At 35.7% G+C, this 14,718-nt stretch overlaps 1 protein-coding gene across 9 annotated transcripts in view; it reads right to left on the bottom strand.

Moving 5' to 3' along the window:
* The window catches only part of TP63 (tumor protein p63), a 230,946-nt gene extending 217,722 nt beyond the window's left edge, over window positions 1-13,224 (bottom strand). For 4 of the 9 annotated variants that reach the window (XM_021070044.2, XM_084990704.1, XM_013982288.3 and 1 more), the window contains exon 1: window positions 13,116-13,224. In XM_021070044.2, coding sequence (XP_020925703.1) covers window positions 13,116-13,126 — 11 coding nt within the window. In that variant the 5' untranslated portion in view covers window positions 13,127-13,224. Of the gene's footprint in view, window positions 1-12,812; window positions 13,006-13,115 lie in introns of those variants that run through there. The other 5 variants (XM_021070041.2, XM_021070043.2, XM_021070048.2 and 2 more) reach the window with 2 other exon arrangements.
* Between the last annotated feature and the right edge of the window lie 1,494 nt (window positions 13,225-14,718).

The following is a 14,718-nucleotide window of genomic DNA, read 5'->3' as shown; positions in this document are numbered from 1 at the left end:
AGTCAGAATTAATTTAGAGTTGAGAGTTTATGGAAGAGGATTCTATTTAAGTCAACAATTTTCATTAACAGAAATTAGGAAATAAGGGATTTGTGAGTTATGAACAGCCATGAGGGAACAAAAGCAGCGATTTAAGACAAAAAACAAACAAAAAAAACAATTAAAGGAAAGTTTTTGAAGAGGTCCTGAGTTTTCAAATAGTGTAATTCCAAACTTTCAAAATTGAATCCTGTGTAAAGTCCTAGTTAATATGGCTGAAAAAAATTATATCCTGAGATAGAATAAATTGTTCTCAAATGTTTACCAGGTTTAATTTGATGGTAAAAATAATCCTTAGTAATCTTTCTCCTCTTTGGATTCACACTATTTTTCTAAAATGTTAAATAATTTGTTTCTAGGGTCTCTAAGCATAAAAAGAAAAAAAAACTTATTAAAAAATGATGGCTGCATAGAATCTGCTGAGGATTAGTTAAGGTATGACCATAAAAATAATGTTGTAGAAATCAAGATCCTACTCATTTCCACCAGTATTGAGCTATTATAACCTGGGCAGTTTTCACAGCTTCTCTGTGCCACAACTTCTTCTATAGAATAACGATAATGAGACCTATCAGCTATATGGCACTTACCATGCACCAGTCGGTGTCTGTAAATCATTTGTACAATTAACTCATTTAATTCCCAAAGCCACCCAGTCAGGTAGGTCATATCATCATGCTCATTTGTACATGAGAAGAGACATACAGAGATTAAGTTAGGAGATTTAACAATTGGTGGAGAGAGAATTTGAACTAAGGCACCTGAGTCACAAAACCTAGTCTCAACCATTATAGTGCTGTCTCTTGGTTACCAATAGATAATACCAACAAATACTCTTTATGGGGATTTGAGAATTAAATGTGTAAAATTAGATATGTAAAGTGCTTAGAATCATTCTGGCACATAATAATTCAATAAATACTAGATATTTACAGTTTATGCCTCATCCTCATTTTCTAAAAATATAGGATCAGAAGTTGAAACCTCAGAAAATTAGTAATTGGGGTTTCTATAGTTGCCCTAGTTAATAATAATAAAAAAAAGTGTTATTAAAACTATGTAATTTTACATATGTTAAATTAGCAAAATATATTTTTTTACTTTTTAAAGTATAGTTGATTTACAATGTTGTGACAATTTCTGTTGTGTAGCAAAGTGACCCAAGCATACATACATATATATATACACATTCTTTTTTCCATATAATCCCCCATCATATTCTACCCCAGGAGACTGGACACAGTTCCCTGTGCTATACAATAGGACCTCACTACTATCCATTTTATTTTATTTTTTTTTTTTTTTTGTCTTTTTGTTGTTGTTGTTGTTGTTGTTGTTGTTGTTGTTGTTGTTGTTGTTGCCATTTCTTGGGCCGCTCCCGTGGCATATGGAGGTTCCCAGGCTAGGGGTCGAATCGGAGCTGTAGCCACCAGCCTACGCCAGAGCCACAGCAACGCGGGATCCGAGCCGCATCTGCAACCTACACCACAGCTCACGGCAACGCCGGATCGTTAACCCACTGAGCAAGGGCAGGGACCGAACCCGCAACCTCATGGTTCCTAGTCGGATTCGTTAACCACTGCGCCACGACGGGAACTCCACTACTATCCATTTTAAATGTAATAGTTTTCATCTACTACCCCAAACTCCTAGTCCATCCCACTGCCTCCCCCAGCCCCCTTGGCAACCACAAGTCTGTCCTCCATGTCTGTAAGTCTGTTCTATTCTATAGAGAGGTTCAATTGTGGCATATTTTAGACTCCACATATAAGTGATATCATATGGTATTTGTCTTTCTGACTTACTTCACTTGGTATGAGAATCTCTAGTTGCATCCATGTTGCTGCAAATGGCATTATTTCATTTTTTATGGCTGAGAAGTATTCCATTGTGTATATGTACCACATCTTAATTCATTTATCTGTTCTGTTGATGGAAATTTAGGTTGTTTTTATGTCTTGGCTATTGTGAATAGTTTTGGAATGAAAATAGGGGTGCATGTATCTTTTTCAGTGAAAGTTTTGTCTGAATACATGCCTAGGAGTGGGATTGTTGGATCATATGGTGGCTCTATATTTAGTTTTTCGAGGAACCTCCATAGTGTTTTCCATAGTGGTTTTACCATAAATTAGCAAAACTTTTAAATAATATCTAAAGCTGGAACTCTTTGGCAAAATTCATTGACACATCCTTTTAAAGAGTAATGTTTTCCAGAAAACTTTAAAAAATATATACACTTTAACTTGTCAACCTTCTTAACTTCTTAGGTCACAGTATGTTGTGAGGGAAGCAGCAAAATCTTTATATCAGATAATCCTGGGTTCAAATTGTGACTGAGGTCAAAATGAAAACATAAAGAGTTTCTTCCATATACCAGTTATATCATCTTGGTTAAGTCAGTTATCTCTCTCAGCATCATTTTCTCATCTATAAACTAGGCATGTTACTTAGCTAAAAAAGCCTAAAATGTAAAGATGTAAGTAAATTACATGGCAATTTGTAGAGATTGAACACATATTAGGTTGCATTCCCTAAATATTTGTTTCATGGAATGATCCCAAGAGAATAAAGCAAAGGAGGTGTCTATACAATATTTTTCAATCTATAATAGCTAGCTTAAATATTCAATAAGAGAAATAAATGTATTAAGTCGCATTGATCTGATGAGATTCTTATGCAGTTACATACGATAAATGCAAAATACATGATAAATGGAAAGGACAAGTAATTTAAGTAATTTATATAATATACAACTTAAGTAATTTATATAATAAAACATTGAAATTCTTTTCTTTTTCTTTTTTCTTTTTTTCCTTTTGCTTCTTAGGGCTGCACCTGTGGCATAAGCAAGTTCTCAGGCTAGGGGTCAAATTGGAGCTACCATAGCAATTCGGGGTCCAAGCCGTATCCGTGACATACACCACAGCTCACAGCAATGCCAGATCCTCAATCCACTGAGTGAGGCCAGGGATCTAACCCACATCCTCATGGATACTAGTTGGGTTCATAACCCACTGAGCCACAACAGGAACTCCTGAAATTATTTTATATTACAACTACTGTGAAAACAATATGGACCTAGAAGATGACATGGAAAACAACTGTTTTATTAGTTGTTTTTATTTATTGTTTATTTTATTGTTGGCTTCCATTATTGCTGAGAACATGTCATTTGTCTAAAAGCTTTTGATTCACTAATATCAAGTTACAAGTACTTTTATCTGAATGTTTCATCTGAGAATACCTAAAATATGCTGATATTTATGTTTCTACCTGAGCTTCAAAGATCTTCCTTTATATCAGACTTAATTCAGATGATCCTAAAAGATTTGCTATAGTAAAAATGAGCACTTAAAAACTTGGAATTTTAAAATTTCTTATCATATATCCATTTAGTAAATATTTACTGAACATTATTGAATAAGTTTGTAGTTTACAGTAAGTTTGGACTATTTAAGACTTTATCATTTCCCTTTTTCTATTCTTCCTTGTTATGCCAATTGTATTTATCAATTTATTCAAATAATTGCTAATTTATAAAACTCCTTTAAAATTCTTTTAGCTACTCAGATGAACTAGATGTTAAAATAAAAAATCCAAAAGCTACATATTTTGTCAGTGTTATTTGTGTTTTTATGTGGTTGTCATAATTTCTCTCACTTACAAAATGCCCCAAATTCACTTTTGCAGAGCAAAGTTTGAACTGTTTTTTTTTTTTAAAGTACTTTATGATATTTTTAGCCTTTTTGGGTATATTTTGTCTTCCCAAGAAAGAAAGGTACATAGAGCTTATATAAAAGAAAGAAAAAAGGAAGGAGGAAAGTAGAAAGGGAAAAAATTCAAGATTTGGAGGTAAAATTGCATATACATTTTATGTAGGAAGATAAGGTGGGTCCTCAAATGTCTGCCAGACAGGCAAGTAGTGCTTTCACAGGCAAAGTTTTTTTGCTCAGTGAAAACATGATTCAGCATAAGATTTTATAAAGTGTGTCAATACAAATGCAAAATTTAGGGTGGCCTATGTTCCCACCAGTGCTAAAATGAAGATAAGTCAGCTACTGAGATCTTTTCACTAAATCTGAAATATTAATTAGAGCCACATCAACCTCTACAGAATACCAAAAAATAGCTTATGCAGGTGCAAAGATTTATCGTATTAGATGGTATCAATTGAGATGTTTGAAAAAATTCATTTGGACTAGATGCTTTGATTTCTTTATAATTTATTTAGAAAATCCTGTTAAGTAGAAAATTCTTCATTCACTGCTTGAGATAAAAGTGTTATAAAGAAAAAGTAAATTGAAAATATATATCTTATTGGCACGTTTTACTTAGAGAAAGTTGCAAAGAAAAAATTGGAAGAAAGTGATTTTTCTCATGAAAAGCTTCAATAAATATAATTATTAAGAAGTAAAAAAGAACAACAGCAACCAACTCATCAAGCAAACAAAAAACTCTTAAACTCCCTAGTAGCCCAGAAAGTTAAAGCTACTGTCACGGCTCAGGTCACTACTGTGGTGTGAGTTTGATCCTGGGTGTGGCCAAAAGATAAAGCAAATGACGTTACCAAGTTCAAACACAAAAATGGAAGTTCATTGAGTCAGAAAAAAGGGAAAAGAAAAGCTAATGCTGAATTACAAATAAACTATTTAAAGCTAAGTAGTTTAAAGGAAGCTCTAAAAATTGACCACCTTGATAAAATGGCAAGATATGATTGAAGGATAAATTAATTGCAAAAATAGAATCAACAATCTTCAGATATAACTTTTTTTTTTTTTTTTTTGCTTTTTAGAGCCACACCTGTAGCATATGCAAATTCCCAGGCTAGGGGTCAAATCAGAGCTACAGCCACAGCAGCTTGGGCTCCATGTTGTCTGTGACCTATACCACAGCTCACTGCAATGCCAGATCCTTTAACCCACTGAGTGAGGCCGGGGATCAAACCCATATCCTCATGGATAGTAGTCAGGTTCGTAACCTGCTGAGCCACAATGGGAACTCCCCAGATAAAACATATTTAACTTTAGAAGCAAAAGTCTTTATTGCAGCCTTACCCCTAGGATGAATTTGTGTGCATCCTATTGTTTATTTCAATTTACACCACCATCTCTTAAAAAAAAAAAAAATTGCATAAAAAAAATCTGCTCTAGGTAACCATGAGGCTGATTAAATTTTCACACCAGCTTCCAGTTTTGTACTTCTTGACTCAGAATGCTTTATCATTCTTAACATTATTATGATGATGGTATTATCTTCCATTATGAGAGAGCTGCCTGAGTTAATGGAAAGTGAGAATGAGTGTTTACCGTTCAACTTGACAAATTAAGTTTGCTCATTTGAAACACAAGAAAAGGGTATGAGAGATTTGAAAGTGTCAAGGAGATTTTGAGCGCTTACATTTCTTCTTCTAAGCTTAATGATTTCATTTTGAACTTCAAAGAGTCTAATTGATAATAAAAAGAGAGTCAGATATAAGTGGAGGATGGAAGGCAAACAATAAGAATGGAGTGACAATTCTCTCCACCTAAATTATCCCCCAAATATTATGGCTTAAGGTAAAACAGAAATGTTAATAACTGTCATTTCCCAAACCTTGACTAACCAAAAAGTACACATCACCCCATGTCCATTTTTCATCCTATTTTAAATGGAACAAAGTGACTTTCAGAGGTTGGGAAGTACATAATTACATAGACTGGAGTCTTTGGACTTTGATCATAATTATAGTGCTTTATCCATCCATCACTTGTTGCTTGAGGACTATTCCTTGGTGAGTTCTTTAAAGGAGATAGAAACCCTGTCAGGACAAATTTGAGCTGCAAAACAGCTAATCAAAAACTTGGCTCTCTTGACTTGAAACAGATTGAAAATTGCCACTTTAATCTCACAATCCATTTGGCTTTTAAGTAAAGTGAGAACATGAAGTCTCTCTTTGGAAAGGCATGTGTCTCTGCCCTTCATACCACGGGTACCTTCTTATGAGCTTCGACTGGGACACTGGATCCAAGTTTGCCTCACACTATGTAATGGTCCTCAAAACTGGGTGTGCAAAGAAACAATTCACCTGGGGTGCTTGATAAAAATGTTGCTTTTGCCTTCCTTCCCCTCAGTTTCTCAGAGAGGTGCCGATGTAATCGTAAACCTAAAATTAACTGGGAAACTTATAGCACCAGAAGGCCTAGAATTGTTTATCCTCAGAGGGGTCTGAAAATTACATTAATTTTATTCCCCCCCCCTTTTTCCTTTTTACAGCTACATCTGTGGCATGTGTAAGTTCCCAGGCTAGGGGTTGCAGCTCAGAGCTGCAGCTGTCAGTCTACACCACACCCACAGCAATGCCAGATCAGAGCCGCATCTGTGACCTACACTACAGCCTTCAACAATGCCAGATCTTTAACTCAATGAGTAAGGCCAGGGATCGAATCCACATCCTCAGAGAGACAATGTCAGGTCCTTAACCCACTAAGTCACAATGGGAACTCTATTATATGAATTTTAATTGTTTGTTTTTGTTAACTATGCAATTCGGAGGTTTCACTAGATTTATCAAGTCATAGTCTCAGAGTGTTGATGTGACATCTCTCTGAATTCCTGACAACATCAGAAGTGAGTATGTATATTATTGTGTTTTGCTGAATCTGAATTGGGGTGTCATAGTTTCAGTTACTTCCTAAGAGTCAAATATATTTCTGTATAAAGCATTTTGAGGAACCTTAAGAGATGCTATGAGCCAAAGTCACCCTTCCCACTTGCTGCCTCCAAGGTATGGGCTTTGCACTTGCAGTCCCCAGCCTGTGTGTCCAGGGTCTGCTCCTCTTCCTTGCACTGCACTGTAGTATTTCTATACATACATCTCTTCCTTGAATTCCCTGAAGTCTAGGATTATATCTTACTCATTCCTTCTGTTTTTTTTTTTTTTTCACCTATCAGCATCAAAAAAATAAATAAGCTCATGGAATACTTTAAGCAAACAAATCCAAACCAAAAAAAATTCAGTTTCGTATCTACAACTTGAGGGTAAAAATCTCTCACATAGTGAGTTAATTTCCTATGACTGCTGTAACAAGTTACCACAAACTTGTGGCTTTAATCAACCCAGATTTATTATCTCACAGATATATTATCTCACAGTTCTATAGATTGGAAGCGTGATACAGATTTCATTGGGCTGAAATCAAGGTGCTGGCAGGACCGTGTTCATTCCAGAGGCTCTAAAGGAAAATCTGTTTCCTGGCCTTTTCCAGCTTTTAGGGACCTCCAGATTTCCCTGGCTCCCTGATCCCTTTCTATTTTCAAAATCTGTTGAATCTTTTCTCACATCACATCACTTGGACACTTTTTATACCTCTCACTCCCACTTTTAAGGACTCTTGTGATTAGATTAGGCTCACATAGATAATCCAAGGTAATTTTTTATTTTTATTTATTTATTTATTTTTGGCCTGTAACTGCTGCATGAGGAAGTTCCCAGGCCAGGGAGCTTACAGGCACCTCAACATTGACCTGAGCCATGGCAGTGACAATGCCATATCCTTAACCCACTGAGCCACCAGGGAACTCCCAATAATCTACCTATTTTAAGGTCAGCGATTTGCAACCTTAATTTCATCTGCAACCTAACTTCCCTTTGTTTCATAAGATAACAGATTCACAAGTTTGGAGTATTAGACCTGGCTTTCTCTGGAGGTCATTATTCTGTCTACCCCAACTGCCCCAGGTGGTCAACTATGTAATGTGTTTGATAACACTTTGTTAATTGTAAAGTTCCCTACAGATCTAACAAACTGTTATAGTCTGTGGTAGAATCAGCCTTGAACAAGGAAAAGACTTGAATTCTAGACTTAGTTTTGTTACTATTTTTTGAGTTTGATTTTGGACAAATATCTTAACCTTTCTAGGTTTTAGATTTCTCAATTCTAAAGCATAAGAATTGAGAGAGACAAATCAAGATGTCAAGACTCATAATGATCTTTGTTCTTACTTTTAAAATGATGGAGAGCAAAATGGGACTTAAGGTATGCCTGCACCAGGACGCAATTGTTGCTGGGATGGAATCTCCAATCCACCGATGTGGCGTACACACAATAGTAGAACTCAGCTACTACATTGAGGGGATGCTTTTCAGAGTTTTGTTGGGTTAATATTTCATTCTCAATGTCTTAGTTGTGAACAGTAGATCAAAAGTTGTTATCCTTACTTACTTTACAAAAAAACTTTGATTTGGACAGCCTAAGTTTGTTAAGGTCACATAATCACTTAGTGGTGGCCTTAAGACCGTTATTCAGACCTTTTAAGTCCTAGGTACCTTCAGTTAACACACTTCCCTACTTCCCTGCCATTTAAATGCATTCATAGCTCAGGAGCAGCATACAGAATTATAACACATCATAATTTTGGCTAGCTACAGTAGGTCATAAAGGTCATTTGAAATGTATTCTTGCAAAAATTTTAAGGGTTGGAGGCAGTATTTTCTTGACTATAGCTGATGGCTACATTTGTCCCTGTTGAGAAACTATACCATTCTATTTCTTTATGAACAGATTCTTCCTGCCCTCTGCCTTGTTTCACTTCAAGTACGGATATAAACCACCTACACAGACTGTAGCATGTCAGTTCATTCCTTTCAGACAGACAGAGGAATTTAGTGATTACAGAGCTGGCTAAAATTAATGCACTAGCCTTATTAAAAAATGGTTTGCTCATTGAATGGGTACCTCATTTATCTTACATCAGGAATTATATTATTACGTCAATTTTCAGTCTTCATATGCACACAAACAACACTATGGGCACATTTTAAATTTTGATCCTGGGTATGATCCTAGGAAGAAAAAGAGCACTTGAAAATAGAGTAGCTGAAGAGAGCTGAATAAAGGGACTGTCTAACAAAGGGAAAAGAGATATGGTATGGATTTTTGGAGTTAGTAGTGGCTAGAAAGGGTTACCACCCTTAAGCTTGAAGAAACGGGAGAGAAGAGAGTAGTTAACTGTATTGGTGGGTAAGAGCCTCTATAGGACCTGCAGCCTTTAGTAGAAAAGCTAACAGAGAGAGGACCAGGGCCACATATACCCCCAATTCACTCTCCTCCCACCCTTTGATCTCCTGCTAGAGGTGCCCACTGGTTGAACCCAAGAGGAAATCAGAGGAGAAAGGATCAGTCAATGAGATCTTTGGAAGTCAGCTCCTGGGGTTCAAAACAAGAAGGATGAAGGGGGGTTGTGGAGAAGCAAGCAGAGGACGCTCAGCACAGACCCACATCTTCCTTTACACGATTGTATTTGACAAATAAAATGATCCTTCACTGTAAGTTCCCTGTAATCACCACGCCCCTCCCCTGTCCTTTCAGGATATATTTAGAAAACACAGTTAATAGAGTTGACCTTTAAGTTCATAGAGCATAAAATTCACAATCAATATGTAATTTACACAGGAAATACTTCTTATTCATACAGTACCTTAACATTTTAAACTTCTTCTGAGTAGAGGGTGACTGAAAAAAACCTCAAAATTATTTTACATGTGGTTCAAATTATAATATGCTTTTCTTTCTCTTTTTTTTTTAGCCCTATCATAAGGCTAACATAAGGTTTCAAAATTTATCATTAGGCTATCATAAGATTTCAAAATTTAGTCTTGATTCCTTTTTATCATTTCAAGTGGTTTGTTTTCAAAATTGTATTTGGAAGAATTTAATCTGCCTTTTAGAAACACTTGGCTAAAGAAATCTATGTTACAAACTAGGTGGCAATTCTAAAAACTAAAGGATGCAAGAAGGCCCAAATTGTTACCCAAACAATAAATTAACAAAACTGTAACTTCTAAAATGCTAACTTTTAGATTTATTTTGAGTATTTACTAGTAAAAATAAACAGAACTCATTGTATATGGTTTTAGTTGATAAGGAAATGGTGTCTACCCTTTTGTTCTTAGTTATTTTGCATAATTTTATCTATTTTTATTACAATTAAATTAGCAATAAAATGACAAAACTTGTGATTTGTCCACCTTCTCTTCTTCTGTAATTGCCATATATCATCAAAGGGGATATCTAAGTTCTATAGTTTAAATATTCTTTTTATTCTCAGAAAAATGTTTGCAGAGACTTAAGTAAATTAGAACTCACATCAGAGCACAACTAAGTGCATAATATGTCAATATGTTCAGGTGCAAAGGAAAAAAAGGGTGAAATTTCAATTTTTAACTGGGAGAATGATTACCATCATACTTTGAAATGTATATTAAAATTGGCTTTTGGGGAATGATATTAACATTCAGTAATAAATGATAATAGTATCTCTCATTTATTCCATTCCGTGATAAAAGGAGATTCATGCATTAAGGTAGTTTGGAGTTAAAAATAACAAGAAATCCTGTTCTTTCCGTTTTTGAAAATTCTCTTTCATAACTTCTTTCTAAAGACAAGGTCAGGAAAAAGACAAATTTAACTATGTAGATGACTGTGATTATGGAATGATTAAATTTGGTCTTACTTAAAATAGATTTTGTAAACTGAGAACTGCAAGGGTTGTCTGCTTAGAAAAACCAGCTCAAACCCATTCACTCCTTAGACATCAAAGAGAAGACTGTTTGATTTTTACTTTGACAATATACAGTATCATAGATTTCTTATAGTGATATTTCATTTATTCGTTGATTCATTTATTCACTAAGTAGAATAGACAGAAAAATAGCAATAAATCAGTCCTTGAAATATCTGAGAAAATTGTTAAAATACGTGAGGAAAATACATGTTATTAAATACGTAAGTACCATAGAGTTAGATGAACAGTACAGCCGTATCTTCTTCAATTTTGTATTCCCAGTGCCTTGCACAGAGTTAATGCTTAGCAACAAATATTTTTCTTTAATGTATTGGTCAGTTGAGTTTTTATTGCACATGGAAAGTACGTAATCTTGTACTTTGTACAATTTGGCAAAAAAAAAAAATATTTCCTGACCACCCCACACCACAATCTCACAGCCCCCAACACACTCTCCTCATTTCCCCCAAAGTGACACTCGCTATGATTAAAGGTCAAGGATTCAAAATTTTTAAACCATTTTAAGAGCACTGCTATTATTTTAGATTTCATAATCTGTCAAAAACTAAGATAATATTTGCTCTATGAATTAGCAGGTTGTTGGGACACTATGAAAGGCAATTTCCTCAAGTATTTATGTTTACAGGCTTCCCACATCAATCACTAGAAATACTTCTGGACAGAGGTGTACATGATTGACATGTGGGTTGCTAGTCAATAGAAGAAAGTTTTTTCTAGAGCAGAGGTAGATCCAAGTACCTACTTTAAAAAAGATGCCCTCAAGGGAAGCTTCATGCAGCTAATGTTTCATCAGAATTACTCTATTAGAAATATCACTTCAAAGATTTTATTAGAATAGAAAATTTTGAGGCTGGAAAACACTTTTGAAAACCAGACACTCTTTTGTGTTGTGCTCTTTATCCACCTATTTCCCAACTTCAACGAAATCTAATTTTCAAGTTATCTATGAACATGAATTCCAGAGCCATTCCTTTTGGCTAATGTTGTTCTTCCTGTCACAGAGCAAGGCCGGAATTAAATCACCATTCAGATTTCCCATTTCAATCTGGAAGACCACAAACTTGCTTCCTCTCTCCCTTTCCTTCCTTTTTCTCCCTCTCTTTTCTTACTCTCTCCACGACTCCATTTACATTTCTCCTTTACTTTTCCTCTTCTTTCTCACACAGTCCCCTAGAAACCTCCCAGGAAAAGAAGCTAACACTGCATAGTCCACATGAATGTTTACATGGTGACAAATCATATTAATGAAAACAGATCACACGTCTTCCTTAATTGCCTGGGCAATGCGACAGTGAGTCCTGGCCAGAGAGCCCACTGCACTGCTGGTGTGAGACTCTAAGAGACACCAGTGGTGAATGACAGGTTAACCCCTTTGCAACCACACCGTTTTCAACACTCAGAGGACCTCCCTCCTTAATCTTAGAAAATAAAGTATGACATTCCGACATCAGGTCTCCTGTTGTTAAATTAACAACATCACACTGCTATATGCAACTTGAATGTCTCCCATAGCTTTATGACTGGAAAAACACTGTTCAGATTTCATTTACCAGTTTAAAAATAGCAAACTCTGATTTGAAACACACACACACACACACACACATCATGCATGCTCACTAATATTCCCTCTTAGGGCAAGGCAAATGTTCCTTCCTATAAACTGAAGTCAAATTCAGTAGAATCATAAGTTTTAAAAGAAAGATTTGTCAAAAGATGATGTTTGTTATGAAACAAATCCAGAAGAAAATATGCCATAGAGCCAAAATGACAAGCTACAATCTGTTTGGTATAACAATGGCTATTTATCTATTTTGCAACATACAAATCAAAATCACTCTGTGTTTGTTTTGACTTGAGGATCTTCCACAGATTATTAAATCCTTGTCCAATGAAATGTCTTCTTCTTGGGCGGGTGAGTCCTGAGCCAGGCAAATAACAGATTTTAAACATCTTAAAATGGTGTGACAATTTTTTTTAAGAAGCCATGGGAAGATTGTCTTCAAACTCTGTCCCTATGTAAATCCAGATAGCAACTAAAAAAGAAAACCAGAAAAGATGCCACAGACCGCTTTAAGTCCACAGAAGATCCCAAATAATATCATCGTGCTCATAAACAGGGAGGACTGCTCTTCGTACACGGCAGAAACACTCATCATACACAAGGCACTCCAATTAAGTTCTGATAGAAGTTACGTCACATTTAAACTCACCGCTGGATGTAAGGGTCGGGGCAGTACTGTAGGGTGGCACACCGTGAAGTTTCAAAATTCATTTCCTTCAACTCTCTTTAATATCAACAAATGGAGAACAATTTTGTAACATATATACATATACCTGTGTATATACAGATATAAAGCCAGGAGGCTAAAAGCAATAGGGTCAAATACTATCAGACATAGAAGGGTAGACACTTCCCCCACTTCACACACATTTGCAAAGAGGCGGAGCATTTCTTGATTTGAGCCAATGAGATTCATCAAGTGACGAAAACATCAGAAACAGTCAAATCTTACCAGCTGGGCATCCTCTCTAAAGTTGTTCTTCCCCCTCAACCACAGTTTTAGAGTCCTTGACGTATAGTGGCCACACTTGTTGGCAACTTGGAGTCATCTCTGAGCTTCTGGTCTCTCTGGTGATTGGATGCTGGCATGAATGGCATCAGAGTTTAATTTCAGCAGCCTGGGCTTTCATAACAGAACAGAGCAGATGAGTGTCCACTCCGTTCCAGCTAATTAATATTCCCTTGTGTTTGCATACTGATTTGATTTGAGGACTTTTCTTTAACTGCTCTGAAACTAAATATTTCACAGAGCTGCTTAAGAAGTTGTTTGGGTTTTTTGTTTTATTTTTTTATGTCCACCTCCACCCCTCCCTTTTCCCCCTTCATTCTCCCTTTCAGCCAACCGCCTGTTGTGGTCACAATCTCAAATAGCAAAGACAGGGAAATTCCTTGATTATATTTAACCTAGAACTCACTCTTCGTCTCAACTAAAAGAGCTACCCATTCACATCCCCTTAGAAGTTTTACTTTCTCTAAATTAAAAAAAAAAAAATTATTGAGTTTTTAAAGTATCCTATTTCAAACATACCTACACATAATTCTCTTAAAGTAATACTAAAATAGAAAATAATATACCCTTTTAGACTATTTGGTGGCTTAAAAATTTATTTCAAATTCCCTGTTACTGGAAACATTTGAGTGCTTTCATCTCAGTCTCTCCTACTCTCTTATGTATGTCTTACTGTTTTTGCTGGTTTTGGTTTTGCTTTGGCTTGAGTTACTTTGGAGTGAGACTGTTCATTGGTTAAAAAATCAAAAATTAATAAAACATCAAAAAAGTCTACATATAGAATAATTCACTTCCTTTCTGAATCCAGGCTGTAAACTTATACTGATTTTGTGGACCGGGAAATTGAAAGAAATATGATTCAGAAGCTAAATTAAAATAGACTCTAACAGAAGAAAAAAAAAACACGCAAACACACAAAAAAACCAGTTATTGTGCCCAAGGGTCACTAACACAGCAAGTTCTCATCCTCCATTCACCCCCGATCACAGGTCAAAACTGGTGACATCAGAAGTTGTCAGGGTTGTGAGATTATCTAAAGTCCTGTCCAGAGAAATTCGACATTTTCTTTTGAGAAATTTTGATTCAAAATGTGTTTCATAAAAATATTTTATTTGTTGCTTCAGCCAGGATAGAAGGGAGAAGCTATTTAAAACTTGACATTCTCTTCCTTACTTAGCCCAAGAGCGTCAAACATCTGTGAATTGTGAAATTCACAAATATGCCGGCCTGAGCCCCAGCCAACTCAAGCAGCTTGTTCTAAAAAATGGGAAACTTGAGGGAAGATCATTTTACTAATTAATTTAGATTTGTTAATTGGAGTTAAAGTGTTTGGCTTTATTCCCTGCTATTGGCAAATACAGATGACCGGAATAATATAAAACTCTGAAATTGAAAATATTCAGTTTCCTTTGAGCATGGCCAAGATGGTCCATCACATAGTACCTCGCTTTTCCCCATTTATACAATGACAGATGTCCCAATGATCTCTACTGTGGTACTTCTCAAATGTCAATGCACCTGTGACTCACCTGGAAATCTTATTAAT

The sequence above is a fragment of the Sus scrofa genome, chromosome 13, assembly GCF_054392235.1.
Source record: "Sus scrofa isolate SSC_HxYL_T2T_F1_AM1 chromosome 13, Sscrofa_HxYL_maternal_Yorkshire_Landrace_v2.0, whole genome shotgun sequence".
Classification (NCBI taxonomy): Eukaryota; Metazoa; Chordata; class Mammalia; order Artiodactyla; family Suidae; genus Sus; species Sus scrofa.
Note: the sequence above shows the minus strand (reverse complement) of the source record. Positions and strands in the feature narration are given on the sequence as shown.